The following is an 18,054-nucleotide window of genomic DNA, read 5'->3' as shown; positions in this document are numbered from 1 at the left end:
TCTTGGAGACACTACAGAATYGAAGAAACCTATCCAAGCAGAGAGACTCCTTTCCTAAAGCATTTCATTATGGTTTTACTGATTCTAAAGTGTAGTTCAAACAGGAATTAAACAAGATGATACATTTGTGTGGAAAGTAATCTTTAGCATTTAATCTCAAAAAGTTTATAGATGTTCTCTCTTATGTGATTTCTTCCAGCTGGATTCTGAATTTTAGCCATTGCTGCTTATGCTTCAAGTACTGTTTTCAGTATTTGTGACAAATATCATATGGTTATGTTTTTCTAATTTTATATTTAGAGGTTAAACAATGGTCTGCAGACAACATGGTTAACTGCATTGTTCAGTAAGTAGCAAAATGTAAAACTGATGCCATGATATATATGAGTAATTCATAGTGCTGTAGAAACAACATTACAAAAGATAGCTGCAGCCATGAAAATACTGCAGTGCTTAACTTTGTTTTCCAGCTTGTGGGAAAAATATAAAATGTTAGATTGGAAAAAGCTTCTGGAAGAAACCATCTTTTTTAAAAATCAGTTGGAGATAATACTGGCCATTTTTATCCCTGGTGCAACTGCACTGAAGCCAAAGCATTTACACTAGGAATTAATTATTCCTAYTGACTTTTCCTCTGTGGAAGTTTCACATGGGTAAGTTATGTTATGACTAAGTATGACAGAATATGGCTTTTAATGAATAAGCTTTCTCTGAAGGCAGAGCGCACTAATGTTAACATAAACACAATGCTTCAAGAATTTACAAATGGACAGAAGGCCTCCTCTTACCAGTTCCAAAGACAGGGCATGGGAAGATTTCACAGTTATCACCCCAGCCAGCACCCAAAGTACAGCAGCATTCTTGTTTGGTTACATTGGATGTAAGCACATTGTCACAAAAATTAGCATCGTTCAGATTGTAGTAGCACTCCTTCTTCCCRTCTTCATGTTGATCAGCCTCTATTGGTAAGTCTGAAGGTGAAAAGAAAACAAGTAAATAAGACGACATGTGAAATGAATCAGTTTTATAAGAGAACCAGGAGAGCCACAGTAYCCCTGCATTTCACCATGCTGTGCAGCACCATTAAAAGAGAAGAAAATGGTTAAATACAGATTCTGGATTTTTTTTTTTTTGTCTTAGAAAGAGTGATGGAAGTTTATAACCTTCCTTTGACTTCTTCAAACCTGTTTTCCTGCTTGGGTGACCATGGATTGTTTATTTTTTTACGTTTTTCATTTTTAAGCTATGCACAAACTGTCTTGATCATGCTCAACTACTGACATAGTGTTTTCATGTATAAATCTTGAAACCCTTCACAGAGGTGAATAAGCATTACAACCTCATTTTACAGATACAGAAACTAAGGCACAGATTAAAATGGCCTGATTTTAAAAAGAATGAACATTTTTGGCCCCTTTTAATTTCCCTTGGAGAGAAGAATGTTCCATGCTATGGAAAACAAAGTCATTTGTGATTTTTGCAAAAGAACTCGGTGACTCCATGATGAAGAGAGGAATATAATGCAGATGTGAAGTTAACTGACTCTGCACCTTACTTTAAAATAGGCTTTAGGGGTGTCCTGTTAAAGAATCTTATTTTCTGCCCTTTGCAGTTGAGTGGACCCTCTCACAATAAACATGAGGATTGAATGTAAAATACTGTCTCCACAGATCCAATAAAAACCTCTTCAGCAATAGTCAAAGACTTTTCTACAGCAAGCACTCCTAGAGTACACCAAGGAGTGAGTTTGAAAGGAAATATATTTCAGCTTTTATAAAAGACTCTATATCTATCTAACCTTGCACTTCCAAAGAAACTCTCCTCAAGAGCTCAGAAGTGAGGACTACAGAATTGTTACTCACATGTCATCAATAGGAGGAGCTTTTCTTAAGCATTCCAGAAGACAACAGAGTTCTAAAATTATAGATGCTCACATTTCTTGATCAAAACTTTACTCAGGAACTTAAGATAGGTAACTCTTGAGGTGACCAGTTCATCTCCTTTTCTTCTTGGGAAATTGTTTATGTTTAGCACTAAACGAGTGATTAGAAATAAATAAATCCATAAAAACCTACTAAAAATTATTTTTTGTTGGCTGATTTTCCATTATTTGATATTTCATTCATTTATACTCGGGCTGTTGCACAATGCTGCCAGCCCGAGACATTCCTAAAAGTAACATAGGTCTCCCAGTGGAAATTGAAACCTCTTTTATGCCTGATGATAGCACATTTCAAAATACTAGAAGATCAGTAAGACCCAGAGAGTTGTGGTAGTTAAGCTATGTCTGTTTGCCTTGCAGCTCTTTTCATTCATTCATATTTTGTTCAAAACAAAATGCTTAAGGCTGACCTACCTAGAGGTATTTCAGTACCCAGGAGATCAAGTTCACCTGACTACCTCATCTGTCCTGCCTTCTGATCGTCTCTTTGAAGTCAAGCTCGGCCTCATTGTGTTCGCTGGAGGATGGAGTTTTCAAGTCCCATCCACTTTGGTCTGTAAAAATAATGGCTCTGAAATGGGACCTCAAAGATGGTGGCTGTCCAACAGATGCTGGAGGAATAAAATGAACCCCAGCCCTTGTCACCTCACGCCTGTTGTCCCTGGCTGCCCACCCACACTCTCCCAAGCAGACAGCGTGTGGCAACCTTCCTGCACACGTAAACATTAGAGTTGTTTTGAGAAAAATGAGCTTAAATGGCAGTATGTGTTGCATATTATTGCACTTTGATAGTATGAACGTGTCTAATAGTTCTTTTGGCTTTTAATTCCAAACAATATTTGGGTTTATTTCTATTTTCCTGAGAAAAGCGACTGTTTCTGTTTTTATGGAGTTTGTGGGGCTGGCAGACACCTCTATTCAAATTTAGTACAATGTTGCCACCTACAAGGCAAACTTTCCTTTGCTGCTTTGCCAATATAACTAAGTTGTACATTAGGGGAAACACCCAGCTGAGTGCTATTTCATCGTTTGTTAGTTTAGTCTGTGGTCTCCCCTCATCAGACAATTACTATTTTCCACAATATGCTGAATTTCATAGAGTATGGTGGTTTTGTGGTATCAGCTGCTATCCAATAGGAATGAAGTTAAGACTATCATGTGTCACAGAAACTCAACTGAACTAAATCTCTTATTCCAAGGTGCGAGAGCAGCACTTCAGCCACCAAATCATACATTTTCCTTGGCCATTTGCCATCTAAGTGAATCAAAGCCCGAAGCTTAAATAGGAGAAGCAGCCTGGCAGTTTTCACATGGTTTACCAAGGAAAGAGCACCAGGAACTGCCCCAAGAGGAAGGAGAGACAATCTCATCGTTTGATTGTTTATTCCCATTTTACATTTGATGTGTTGGTTTCTCCTCCCATTATCTGCTCAGCAGCTTAAAAAGTCTGTTGTTTACACAGCTGTGACTGAGGGTTAGTCAAGCAGGCGTCATGAATGTTTGGAAAGCAAATGAGACACAACTCTTTAATTTCTTCTTTTTTTTTTTTTTTTCCCCAAACCATGGCCAGTCTGTGTCTACAAGCTTTTAATTTCTCTCTCATATATTATTAACCATTTAGTAAACAGGTTGTTTTTCTAAGYGGTTTTGGTAAGTATTTTGACAAAATATGGTAGGAAATAGGTACTTACTTATTTKTATCATTGTTTATTTAACATTTTTGTTGTTGCTGTTAGAAAAATGTAAAATATCTCTCTACTAAGGTGCTCTTAATCAATATATCTCCATCACGTTTTTGTTATGACTGTTAAATATTACCAGTCTACATAGGAGATTCTGCGTAGTTGCTGCTAAGTTAAACTATGAAGGTATATATTAAAAATAGTTTTAYATACACTCATGTAATTTACCCAGCAAGATATTTCAGCATGTGCTTGACCRCAAACGTGCATTAGGAGTACAGGATTCAGCAAGTAATGAAGACATTAGCATATGCTTAGAATTCAACATAAACTTAAATATTTGACTAGATAGTGGCGCGTAACAACTACGCCCTGCAAAACCCCAAACTAGTAGACCTGATGGAATTTTAAATGCTGCGACCCTGCACTGCGGCTGCTTGCCCTCTGCTGGAGTCAGCAGGAGGCTGCTAAAGGGAAAATCCTCACTGCAAGTTCATAGCTGCTAAAACTGCCGGGACTCTGGTGACAGACTGTGTATCTGAGCAAGCTGCATGAGTAACACACACTTTCAGGACTTGCCTTCAACAAGACAGTAAAAATACATTGGTGTGTGCCTGTAGCCAAGGTGTATTTGAGTTAATTTCTCAACTGGCTCCACATGTGACACCTATCAAACCTGTGGGAGGGTGTCAGAGGGAGTATTTACGTACACATGTATATGTTCCGCCTGACCGTGAGGGGGAATTTCTTCACTGTAAGAGTGACGGAGCCCTGGACCACGTTGCCCAGAGAGGTTGTGGAGTCTCCTTCTCTGGAGATCTTCAAGGCCTGCCTGGATGCAACCCTGTCTAACRTGCTCTAGGTGACCCTGCTTGAGCAGGGAGGTTGGACTAGATGATCTCCAGAGGTSCCTTCCAACCTTACTGATTCTGTGATTCTATGATACACAATTCAAGAATTAGTGCACATGATGCACGTTTAAACAGACATGTATGAGCATGTTCGGAGATGACTGAAATTCAGATCATCAGTTTGCTTAGAAAAATACCACATATTGCCATAAAGAAAAATACAAATTTGAAGGGTTTTCCTTAAAGCCTTAGTATTTAGGAAATACAGAATCTGTACTTGGACACCAAATTTCTAGCCTTGAACAGGTTTTTGGACCAGACATATGGTCTATTCTTTGGTAGCATATTTTTTTTTTTTTAATAAAAATTAGTCTAGGGGGACTTGTACTATATTTGAACAACAAAACTGTGATTTTTCTTTATAAATCCTAGTAAATACTGTTACTGGAGAAAGCAGTAGAGTTGCTGTCTAAAGTGGGCCCCGGTACCCTTGTGGAGGTCTCTCACTGGAAATCTTTTTACTGTCTAAGTTGTAACCCAAACTTCTGATGTTATTGACCTTGGTATATGTAAGCCAGATTCCTGCTGAYAAGCAGATGCTTACACATACCCTTTTTACTTGTAGTTCTCACTTTAAATTGAATGTTTTACAATTCCCAAATGCATACTATCCTTTTTAGCTTCTGGATTCAAGGCACATGATCATATATATTAGTAAATTTAGCTGTGTACTAGAACATATATTTTTCTTAGGCATATTAATAATTAAAAAACATGTTAATAAGGATTAATCACTCAAACTGCACTGAGGTCAGTACTTCCTGGAAATTCATAATAAATGGCTTAATGTATCTCGCTAAAAGGACATATCAGACGAATTAATAAACCAAAATTGGCATTTTTTCCCCTCTCAGTTACAAAGAGGTCTAACAATGCAGCAGTTTCATATGATGCAAAAGAAAGTTCTTTACTCCTTTATCTTTCCTTCCTTCTGAACTGTTTGCTGCATTTTTGTGAAAGGCAGGGTAGGGAGGAAGAGATTAAGATGCTCAAATCCTGCATGCTTACCTTGTTTGTCACGGAAATACGACAACATGGGCCAGAACTCCTSATACATACACTGAGAGGATCCTTTCAGGACACAGCCAAATAACAGATGAATTTCCATCAAATGAAATCTAAATTTCTCTAGATCTCTAGGTCTAGACTCTCTCTAGGTGTTGAGTGGTAAGTAAAGGGAAATGTGAACACAGAGCATTCCACAGAGGTAACAGCCTTTAACCACATGTAAAAAAGTTCCCAAATTAAAGTTATGTTTGACCATTCTTCACCCATTTTTAGAAATGGCATCCTATTTCCACTTGGTAGGTATGAGTCGGAGTGACATTTCTTTATGTATAAACAGCACAAAAACACAAAATGAGACATGAACAAAGGTCAGCTAAGCTACACTGAACTACAGGAATCTGCAACAAGAAAATGCAGATAAGATTTTTCCTCTCTCAGAATTGGCATGATGCAAGCTAAGGCTAACAGATGATGTCCACATGCACTGTAGGAGCTCTCGTAATACCATGCCTGACTTGCGTATGTGGCCTGTCAAAGCCAGAAGATGCAGGGCTATCCCTTCACACTGTGCAAGGAGACAGGGTGATGCTCCTATAGCTGGTCTAGGTGGACGGTTGAAGTATTCACCAGAGGGCACATCATGCTAGCTGTTACTGCTGCTTCTCCTGCAATGACCACGGGGAGCTCATGCCCAGTTACAAATGGAGAGGAAACACTGCTGTGTGCTCCCTTCCAAACAGGAGCGGAGGCAGTACCAACAGGCAACGCTCTTCTGCCTCAGCCCGCTCCTCTGCCTCTCTTTTCATTTATTTTTATTCCTTCATCCGCAAAATAAGTTCCCATAGGCCTGAMTCTTTTTCAGGACATTTTACAAAAGCTTCAGTTTGTCAGTCAGCTGTTAAAGATGTTTCCCAGGCAACATCTTGAGTGCTGCTGAGTACTATATCCAACGACTAAAATACTTGTTGCACTTGGGTCACAGAGATCTCAGCCTTGTTAACGTGTCTGTGAGAGATGAGTGATAGGAGAAAATAGCCGTAGCCTCCTAAGCTGGAGAGCCTGCATGCTGGCAGTAGGGACAGTTATTCTAAAGCTGTTCAAAAGCTAGATCTGCCTGTGGGGTAAGACCAAACCAAGAAACCAACCGAGATCTGCATCCTGGAGGGAAAAAAATATCACGTATGTCAATTCCTTCATTTCTTGTGCTCTGTTTCTCCTTATTTGGGGTTTTTGTTCCTTTCTCCAAACATAATCATTGTAAAATATGTGGAGGCAACTTTAAGTAAGAGTTCTAAGATACTTTTTAAAGAGGATATTTCCAGTAGTATTTTTGATATCCAAAGCACATAATAACAAAAACTCATAAATCCATTAAGATGGACTATTAGGAAAAAAAGGACAAGATGGAGTAAAACAGGCAGGGGGACTACTCAAAGAGACTAACAATTCAATGTTTTGGTTTTTGGTTTCCCAACTGCTTTTTCTGAGAACTTACATTAGTATTAGATAATACTATGAGCAGACCACTCTATACAAACTTTGTTTTTAATTATATACTCCTTTGAGAGTTCTCCAAGCAGCCTGGTAGACTTTTGTAAAAATCTGAATAACAAAAAAAGAATCACTCATGCCATAGGTTTGATTCCAGGCCTCATTTCATTGTTACAGTACAGCAAACAAACTATATAATCTTAACTGCTGTAACTACTTATCATAACTGCCAAGGCTGCTGAGGTACAAAACTTAGTAGGTATTTCTGCTGAATTTTCACTGCTAACGATTCATTGATAACATATTCAATTCTAAAAATTCCTYTTCTGACACAAACTTTTGATAAGACAACACTTTTAAAATCTGCTGTTGTAGTTAAACCAACATGAACATTTAAACCAACTTTACTTTTGCACTGCTTACATATTAAGTGAAAACCTTCCCATGCATGTAAAAAAAMCCCCAAGGCATTTTTACCTGGGGAGGTACGGAAGCGACACTGTCCAGTCATCGGATCATACTCCTGGTTTTCATCAGAACACAGGCACAGGAAAGAACCATCGACATTTTCACAGAGGGCTTCGCCACATACTCCGCTCAGCATTTCACATTCATTCACATCTGGGAAAAATAAATAAATAAAAGACATAAATCAATTCAGAACCATTACCGACAGTTTGTTCTTTTATCTACTGTATCTGTGCCAATATTGTCTGCCAGAATACAGATGTGATCTCTGGGGGAGGATTAAAATATCACTAATACCTAAGCAGATTCATAAACAAGTATTTAGTTCCTTTGAAATAAAGGCCCCTGAAAGCCAGAGTAGTTTTTAAGATATTGGTGCTGATTAGGTRCTGCTTGTGCACCAGAACACCAACTTACAGTTTTTTCATTTTTTTGTTTTGTTTTYAAAAACCTGTTTTTTCTRGGGATTTAAGATGCAGACTCATTTCATTTGTTTTCTTAAACAGCTATTGTAACCAACTTGTTCTCCTTATTATCAGACTCTCATTGAAATCAAGAAATAAAATGGGTCAGTTTCAGCAGAATTCAGCCTCAACTATGAAAAGAGAATTAWTTTTTTCCCTCAAAATCTCATTTTTCTCATAAACATCCCTGAACTATCCAASCTCAGGTCTACTGTGTGCCTCCCAYAGGCAAGGCCTCACAGGTTGTTCTGCAACCCCAGAAGGTTGTTCCCAGATCCCCCAGCAAAGCCCCTGCAGAACAGTGCTGGTTTCCTCTCCCATTTAGATGCTCCTCCCAGCCATGACTTGTCAAGTACCAAAAAGAATTCCACATATTTTGAACTTCGCTTTTATATGTCTCCTGACTAGTCTACCCTGAAACGCTTTTGACGGACAGGAGAGCTGTCTGTTGCTTAAACAAGGCTTATCAARTATTCTCAGGGTTGACTTGGCTCGCTCTTCAGTTGCTATAGTTTACCTTTGACTGACTACTTATAATTTGTAAATCATAATTCAGATATATATATAATTGAATGTAGTCCAAAGTGTAATTTGTGAGATGCTTTACCCTTTTACCCTCTTATCCAGTAAGAACAAAAATCTAGTCACATGATCAAACGATGAATTTGATACATGATAAAAATACATACTTTAATTGATTACTTTGCTCAGAACTTTCAAAAAGTATTTAGATCATTTTCATCTTTTTATGGAATTCATATTGATAAGGATGCAATCCTCTTTGGGTAATGCTGCTTARCTATAAAGATTTATCTTTTTTCTTAAAATGTTTTGGTTTGGTTTATGACAGGCACCATAATTTGTAAGAGCGCTTTAGAATTTGYCCATCATGTTCTCAAGATCATAAAAAGAACTGACATTATTTTATGATGCAAAATTGCTTCACTAGCAACTCAAAATTAAATTCAGCTTCTACCAATTTGTACTCTTTTTTCTTTCTTTGCTTAATTTGTTTCAGCCTGTAAGAAGTTACTATATGCAAAAATATATGTCAGTATGTTGCAAATAAGTCTCAAATGGCCTAAAGAATTTTGTTACAAAACTGTTTAACATATTACAGAACACACACACACTCTTCTCTATGACTTCTAACTCCTTCACTCYGTTCCGTATTCCATTTAGCTCTGTGTTCCTGGTAAACGTGTTTCATCCTGACTCCAGCTTAATGAATACCTTTCCTTGATCTGGTATTAATTTTATATTAGAAGCTTGTGCTGCTTCAGATGTTTCTCGGGTCCAACCATCACTATTAACAACAGATATGGAAACCTATTACTCACAAGATAAACATGCAGTATTTACACGTTTACAAAAATCTCACATCTTTTCAYGGTGATAGGTGTCTTTCTTGGAGATTGAAGCCAATCTTAAAGTCTGTTCAAACATAATGTGCCTAGGGAGGTGTGCTGTCTAATTCAGACTGGCTGTACCACATGCCAGACTATTTCCTGCAGGAGGTAGTACAGAGTTCTGGTTATTCACCTAAGAGACTAAACAGATGTTGCATTTAAATACGCTGAAGTATTAAATTCAATCCACTATGATTTATATTTGTGAATGGTCCTGACATGAGCAGAAATAGTGGGTTTTCTTGTTTTCTTTTTTTTTCTTTTTTTTCTTTTTGCCTTTGGAGAGAGAGATAAAATGAGTAGCTCAGCTTATTTGCTGTTGGTTTCCATTCAATCCTAATAACAGGTTCTCATTACATGGCTACACAGTTTCCACCTGGCATAAAGTTCATCAAGTAAAGCATAGCTCAACCTTATTTTACTAGTGAGTAGTACAAGTTTTAACAAAAAACGATGGAAAACAAAGGTGTTCTTGTGAAGAAATGCATTGCTTATAAGCTGCTTTTTCCTTGCTGGAATCCTGCAGTAGCAATTMCAACCATCTCGAAGCTCACCTGTGCACCCTCGCCCATCCTGAGAGTCCTGATAGCCCTGGTAACAGAGGCAGCGGTAGGAGCCATCCATATTTTCACAGAACCCATGGCTGCCACACAGCGTGCCATTTGCGCATTCATCAACATCTGCAAAGAAGAATTTTAACATCACACAGGCAATGTGACAAAGGCAGACATTAATGAAGAGTGAAGAAAAACAACACAGAGATGTGCCAGTTTTGCAAACACGCATGCAGTGATATGTGTCGATAGATGAGAAGGAAAATACAAAGGACAAGACACAAAAATTTAAAGGAAGTACATGTACAACAAACAAAATTGTTTTAGTGTTAACTTTACAGGAAATATGTCAGACAACCATTTTGGTCAAATCCTTCCCACCTATTTCACCAAACTGCCCAGTCATGACATGATGCTACCCACCATAGAATGAGAGATAATCTAAATGTGACCATCTCACACACTTCCCTACAGACTCTGCCAGTGAAACGCTATATAGTCAACAGCATAGGTAAAWCTAACCCCCTCCTCCCCAGGGCCTACAAGAAAATCTGAAGCGTATGCTTACATCTATTGTGTAGGAGTGCTGAACATAGACCAAAGATTTTATGTGGGACTCAGAAGTGCTGCACAGATCTCATTCTGGTTCTTGATACAGAAGACAATTTCACAGCACATACTTACATGGTAAATACCTGAAGATTGAGCCTTTTGGCCTTATTCCTGTAAAYGTACACAAATGAATAATCTTACGCAGGCAGGCAAAGTACTTGCAATGACTATGTGCTTTTTGCACTGGCCCCTCATTTGCAGTTTTCATTTGTGGTTTGCTGGCGTTAGAAGTGAGAGTCACTGGGCGAGTAGGTCWGTTCTTTGACTCAGCTGCCCATCAGCCTATAATGAAGCTGAGGTGCTTGTGGCAAAACATGGTTTATTTTTGTAAGTGTATTACAAGTGCCGTGAATATATTTATCTTCTGTTGAAATAAGACCTCTAACCAAGGCCCTGACCATCTGTGACCATTAAAGATGTCATGGGGTGTTTTTCAGAAGAAARAACTTTAACCCAAACTGGGATCTAGCCAAGACACTAGGATTAGTATCTTCTGCCTTCTAAATTTCTCTGCAGTTTGAAGCAGACACGTTATTTCTACAATTCTTTCTTAGAAACCACTGTGACTTACGCAGAGCTGCTGTCCTCTCTGAATTCCCTTCTGTACTGTGCCTCCAGGGTAACTGCACTTTAAATGCTTCCAAATGCAACTAGTTCGGAAGGYTCCACCTCTCATGCACGACCACCTTCATGTGGCTGAAGCCTGCAGTTGCCTGCCTCCAGCAAAGGCCTTACACACTCATTGTGCTAAAGGGCTCCTGGGGCTGAGTCTTGCCTTGCCCCAGGTAGAGGGCACAGACGAGCAGCATTGCTCTTCAGTGTCTTTTTGAAAAGAAAGAGTAGAGCCCAAATCCCATCCTGCCTACTCCTCCAGCTGGTAACAGTCAAGACAAAGAAAGGCCCAGGAAAGTCAGCAGAGACCCAGCTCATTCCTCTCTTGACAAAGATTACTTTTTTACTTTTAGACCATGTCTGAAGCTCAACTGAAAGTGAATTCTTGGTCCTCGGAAACCAGCCTTTACTATTTGCTGTGGTTGGGGTGGAAGCAGGTTTTAAGACCACATACGAATTTTCTAAGGCTAGAAGAGACTGCATCCACATCATGTACCCCACCTCTTGCACAGGTTACAAAATTGTCTCAGGTAATTTCTGTATCAACTGAGTAAATTGCAGAATCACAGCATCTTTTTCGGAAAGGCATCTGCCTTCATTTTAGTGATACCAAGTGATGGAAAATTCACCTCTTACTGAGTTGATCCACTGGTTCTCAACCTACAGAAAAAAATAAGTTCATGCAAAAACTGTATGTATCACATACACTGACATCTAGGAGACATCAAGGGCTGTATTTGATGTTTTTTTWAAAAAAAATATATACTTGGGGACAGAATTAGCCGAATAATATTTTATTTACTTTGCTGGTTTTGCCAATAAAGGCTTTTAATGCTCATTATATCTTGATTTATTAAACAGATGAAGGAAAAATATTGAAGGCATTAATCTTAAAAAGGGTTATTTGTATTTGGCAAAGAATGCAATAGCTAATATGTTTATTCTGAAGAAAGTGAATATGAAAATTTGACTGGTTTTTGTACTCTACACTTTTTGAAATCTACTGTAAGCCATCCCTAGCAGAATTAATTCAGCTGTTTCTGCTCACTCAGCTATTTTATCTGAGTTGAAGAGACACTGTTAAAGGTGAAAAGTGAAATATTACATTTGATACCCTTTCTTCTTCCAGTCACCATAATAATAGAGTTATAAAAGGATGCATATGAAGTTACTCGGGGGGGAAACAGGCAAGTGCAAAATAGAGCCTCTGCATCAGCATTTGTGGTTGCCCTTTTCCCCTCTTGCTACTGAGCATTAGACTTGCATTTTTATTTTAAATTTTAGCCTCCTATGACCATTTGGAGTTTCATATATCTGGTCAAAAAATGCTAATGGTTTATTTCTTATCCAGAAAAAATGATTAAGTTAGGAAAGAGAATTCAAACTGAGTAAACAGTGGAGGACTGACARCTAGGAATTTAATAAAATAGACAATAATGCAATGTTTGTATTTCCAGTGGCCAATTATAGTTTAATAACAGAAGTTCCTGAGCCACAGGACAGTTATCCTATTAAAAGCCTAGACAAAAAAGAACTACAACTGGGGATTTTAGAATTACATGAATTACAGTACTTTTCTTACTTAATAGCTAAATGTTAAAGAAAACAGAGGAATGGATCATGCAGCTGGTTCTCCAAAGGTAAACTAAGGTCACTGACTGAGAAGCTGCAGAAACAAAACCTATCATTGTAGCAAGTGTCCTAATTAAGTATATAATATATCCACAGAAGATAGCTTTATTTTTAAAAAAGTACACAGTCTGAATATGACTGCATCTTTCAGTGYTTGGGAAATTACAGAGAAGGTCCAAGCACCAAATATTTTTCCTTGTCTAGACAGCTCACTCAGAGGACTCCTGTTTTATAGCCGGAAAGGGCAWTTGTTTCTTTAATTGCCCTGCAAAGCATGAGGTTTGTAATCGACAATTCTCTTGCTGTATGGAGACAGARTGAAGGGAAAAACTAATAGTGTCTATGTCTATACAGTGACTAAAGTAGCTCTCTGTAATTATGACCTGTTTTAGAACCCTTGACTCAGTGCTGTCATCTTTGATCAAGACTACTTTGATCTAAGATTGTCAGGATCTAAAGAAAGGCAAAACCTGTATGTCATCAAGCCTATTCCTGTTCAGCTCAACATCAACCATGTTCCTGGTTTCTGCCAACCTGAACAGGATGGAGGCATGATTAATCTCAGGCACATTTAAATCTCACTGAAATCTACTTATACTGCAAAGTGTCTTGAAGAGGGACTACTTTCTAAGACAGTTCATACAGTGCTTAAGACAACAGAGGTCTGATGGTGTTGAGGACGGTAAGGAAGGGATTCTTACTTCCCTAGCCAGTGTCTAGAAAAAGCACAGATTTGATGAAACTGAAGATGTCTACTGCATAAAATTTACTCCATATAACAKAAAATACTCTGCCCCAGAAGGAGCTGTATTGGAAGTATAGAGTCTTACTATACCTTTTTCCTAAAACTGTCTTGCCTTCTCCACAAGGACAGAATTGATGTTATGATGTGTAGTTATGGCAAACATCTACTTCCTTAAAATATTTTTGGTTGCAGAGGAAGCAACATCACACAATAATCTGCTCTTCATGCAAGGCATCCAGAAGGGTCAGAGAGACGTAACTCAGTGGACCAGGACAGGAGAATAGGATACAAGACAGGAAGTGAGCGGAAAGGAAGAAGCCAAAGGTGGAGAGCTCGGGTGGGGTGCAGAAGTATTTTCGGGGTGCCTGTTGAGGYAGGCAATGAAGCTTGAGGGCCTAGAGCAGGAAGAGAGACAAATGAGGAAGCCACTGGGAGACATACAGGATTGGGCATGGAGACAGAAGAGGCAACTGAGGCAGGTACTGACTTAAGCATCGGTGAACCTCTAACCTGAGTTTTTGCCAACTGGCAAAACTGGGAGCCAACTGGGTAAAACGCTGCCTTTCCAGGCACCCCTGAGAGCTCRACAGGCAGCTAGGGAGCACGCGGCAGCCTCCTTTTCGGAGAGCGTGGTGCAGCCAGACTGCTGAGCCTGGGCCAGGCGGCGAGGAATGTCACCGCTACAACAAAAGTTTGTCTATGCCTTGGAAGAAGACACAGTCTCCACAGCTGTTGAGTTTACTTTGGCCAACAGCCATAAAGACTCCATACCAGAGCTGAACCACACGGGGTTCTTAAATGTTTTATGTTGTTGTTTCTGCCTTTTCAAAAAATGGTTCAAACTCGTACAAAAACAATCTGGAAATATGGAAAATCTGCTCCCCAGGTACAAAAGGGCAGCTGAATCCAGCAAAATTTCCTCGGGTTCTTTCTCTGATGGTATAAACAGTTATTCTCACTCACTTAAGTAGAAGTAAATTTGCAGAGGCACCTAGTGTAAAGAACAGTAGCTCCCACGRCTGGAAGCCACAGCCTTTCCCAGCACCTGGAATGTCACACATTCCTTTTTTTTCTGAATTTTTTATTTTGTCTTGTCTTCTTGCACAAAGCTGACTCCTGAAACCAACACCAGCACAAAGATTAGTACTGAAGTGCTCCCTTTAAATGATTTTTTTTTCAACTCCAGAATTGTTTTTATTAAAATGACAGAATGGAGAAATAGTCATGGTACAAAAGGAGTACTGCTGCTTCACAAGACTAGAAATGGCTTTGATTCGCCAAGTTATTAAAATACTTTTCCAAGTGCTGAATATAAAGTCTGATCTGTATTCCATACACACCACCAATTACTTATGAAGCACAGTCAACTGGTTTTGTACTTGTTGTTTTATTCTTCATTAAAAAAGCTCTCAGACTACTCACAGTCCTGGAAATGCATCTTGTGATTTCATCCTTTTCTACTTAGTGAAACTTTGGCTTTTTTGTTCTAATCGAGATTAACTTTGCACCTTTCATCATCTGTGATGGTTCTTCCCTGAGAACGATGCTACTTCATTAACTGTCAGAGATCCAGACAGAGGGGCTCATTGTTTCTGGTATGTCCCCTAAAATTAGATATCACTGACTTTGTTTAGCTATGTTTCTGTTCAGTTCTGCCCTTTTTAATTTCTGAGACATTGATTTCATAAGGTTAGTAAGAGTTCTTCTAACTTTGGTCTAGAATAAAACGTTTGGTTTCTACTAAGAGCAGGCTACATTCTTCTCTGCCTACTTTATTTTTTTTTTAAACTATGCTCAACAGTGAGGCAAAACACCTGCTACTACTTTTCTTGCTGAGAAACTGAATATATTTAACCACGTCCTTCCTAAACACTGACTGAAATGCATACACGCTGCCAAAAGAGTCTATGAATGTGTTTTTAACAATYGGGTATCAGAAAAATTGGAATTATTCTCATTACTTGAAATCATAAAATACTACCTTGCCCATCAGTCCCYGGAGCTATTCAAATTCACTCTCTCCAGCACACCTGACTGGGCTTTTCTCTTAGCAATCAGAGAATGTTCCTTTCAATTTATTGTATGATTGAAAAATAAAGTAAATGTTTAGAGAGGAAACAACACCAAAGATATTGCTGGACTTTTTTTTAGTTATCAATAATTAATTAGAACACAGTGTATTTGATGTTATGCCATATCTAAATAGATAGCACTCATTCCCTTACACCCGCATAACAGTATTCTCTTGCCAAAAGTATATTTTATTTCATCAGTAATTATATTAGTTATTATATAGCAGTCTATGTGCCAGCTCAAATAATAATGCTGTTTTTCCTGCAGTAAAAATAGGRGGAGGAAGTTTTAATACACATTCTAAGCTGAAGGAAGAATCTCTTTGCTAGCCCTGAATGAACTGATGTGAAGAGCTGGCCCATGAAAAAATTCAATCATATACACACTTGCTGGAATGTAATTTAGGATGCAGAACAGCTCGCTTGCTTACTGYTTGTGTGCTTGCAGTTCATCGCCCAGAGATTTCAATCCTGAGCTACTGAGAAATCTTCCCAGGACTCTGCAGGCATCCTGCAGAACTACTACTGTAGGACTTTCTTCTCCCTCCTAAACTGRTATCATATTTTTTTGCAAGGCTTCCTTGAAGAGCCCTCTCATCCACAGGAAAAAAACACTTTTCATCCAGTTAGGGAAATTTYTGTTTTCTGTACCATCACTTACCACAAAAAGCCACATATCTGCTTGGTATAATTGATCACAAGTCTTCTGTTTTAAATTAAGTGCAGCAGAGCTGTGTCACTAGCAAGTGTGTGCTTTCAATTAGCAATAGGACGCTTTTCTCATGCTGTAACCAAACAAAAAATCCTAGGCACACCTAAATTCCAGGCTTGTGGCTGATGTTTCTTACCAGTGTTATTACTGAAACAACTTTTACAGCTTTGTGTGAAAAATACCTGTATGAGCATACATGCCTATATTTGTGAAGTGTTAGCTGGCTTTAGCAACGCAAAGACCTAATTACCAATATTTCTGCCATTTCACAACATCCGAGATCCTGTCATAGATTATAAAAGTCCATAAACTGACAAGATTTTACTACAAATTCTCATTAGAGTTGCTTTTTTTTCTTTTCTTTCTTTTTTTTTTTTTTTTGAAAAAGAAAAGGTCTTGACAAGAAAAAGTCTGTTGTTTAACATACAGCAATGAGATCACTCAGGCAGTTCATGCTTGCTGCTAATGCACTTAAGAAGCTTTCAGTTATTTGATTCTAAATATTTTGCACAGTAAGAGCTACCAACTTAGAAAGTATCAGACACCTGTGTACCAAACTCCATTTACATATATATTGTATATATTTCTTCCTTCCACCCTCAGGATAAGACAGAAACTATTTTCCATCTCTGAATAGATTTTCATATTATTACAGATGTCCACTGGTTTCATATATTTTAACACAGGTATAGTGTTCCCTTCTTTGAAACCATTTGCCATAGTCTGGTCAGTATYTTCTCCTTTTCATTAATTTGTTTTACACACAAAAGATAATCAAATGTTACGATGGCAAAATTGTTAAAAGAAAAGCAAATGGCTTCTAATAAACATCAACTCTGTTACGTTGTCCATTTTGTATTTTTCCTGTTAAACTTCGTAACACAGAGACAGCAATATACCACACCACGCATTTAAGAGAAAAGGGAACAAAGGGCTTTTAATGTGGCAGACTACCGAGTTAATGCACGTTTTGGAATCTTAGACTCAAACTGTGACTTATGCACTCACCCAATTAGTAACAGCAGATCAATGGGAATGCAAGGGGACACTCATGCAATAGCGTGACTTTTCTCACCTTCACATGTTCGGCCGTCTGCAGACACAGAAAAGCCCTGCTCACATATGCAACGGTAGGAACCATCTGTGTTTAGACACTCCCCATGAGGTGAACAAAGGTCAGACCTCTCACATTCATTGATATCTGAAAACAGAGAGGCATTAATAGCTTTGCAAATCCTTCATTAATGCTTTTCTTGCATTTATTCTAGCATGTGTTACTGCAGCATGTATTATTAATTAATGCCTACTTTTATCAGTTAAAAACTTTATCTTTTAAGCTTAAAAAACATGAAGGTATTTTGGTTCTAATGCACACRAAAGACTTTGCCACAGAACATGGCTAGCAATAGCAGCTTTTTTTATTGACATACTCAATTTATTTTCAGTTAYAACTGTAACTGCTCAAGACTATCTTCTCTAGAGTGAAGGACCAGATTTTCTGCTGGGCTCGCAGAGCCTAGCCTACTAGAAAAAAAAAAGACAGTAAAAAGTAATAATAATCATACCAATACTCATTACTAAGCCTAAGTTCCAGTAGTCTTAAAGTCTTAAAAGCTCTTATTTCCATCAGCTATGTAAATAATGCTCCCATTCAGGACTAACCAAGTCTTCTGAGAACATTCTTGAGCTCCATATGAGCATCAGTATGTTCTGCTTTATCATTCTGTCTATGCCACTCTG

At 38.3% G+C, this 18,054-nt stretch overlaps 1 protein-coding gene across 4 annotated transcripts in view; it reads right to left on the bottom strand.

Annotated features, from left to right (window-relative positions):
- Positions 1-18,054, bottom strand: part of LTBP1 (latent transforming growth factor beta binding protein 1) — a 188,007-nt gene that overhangs the window by 25,096 nt on the left and 144,857 nt on the right. For all 4 annotated transcript variants that reach the window (XM_085301182.1, XM_085301183.1, XM_085301184.1 and 1 more), the window contains 4 exons: positions 17,390-17,515; positions 9,930-10,055; positions 7,512-7,655; positions 789-971 (listed from right to left, as the gene is read on the bottom strand). In XM_085301182.1, the coding sequence (XP_085157308.1) occupies positions 789-971; positions 7,512-7,655; positions 9,930-10,055; positions 17,390-17,515 (579 nt within the window). The remainder of the gene's footprint in view (positions 1-788; positions 972-7,511; positions 7,656-9,929; positions 10,056-17,389; positions 17,516-18,054) is intronic.

This window comes from Rhea americana, unplaced genomic scaffold, assembly GCF_003343005.1.
Source record: "Rhea americana isolate MKP2758 unplaced genomic scaffold, rheAme1 scaffold_173, whole genome shotgun sequence".
Classification (NCBI taxonomy): domain Eukaryota; kingdom Metazoa; phylum Chordata; class Aves; order Rheiformes; family Rheidae; genus Rhea; species Rhea americana.
This window is presented reverse-complemented; position numbering and strand designations above follow the sequence as displayed.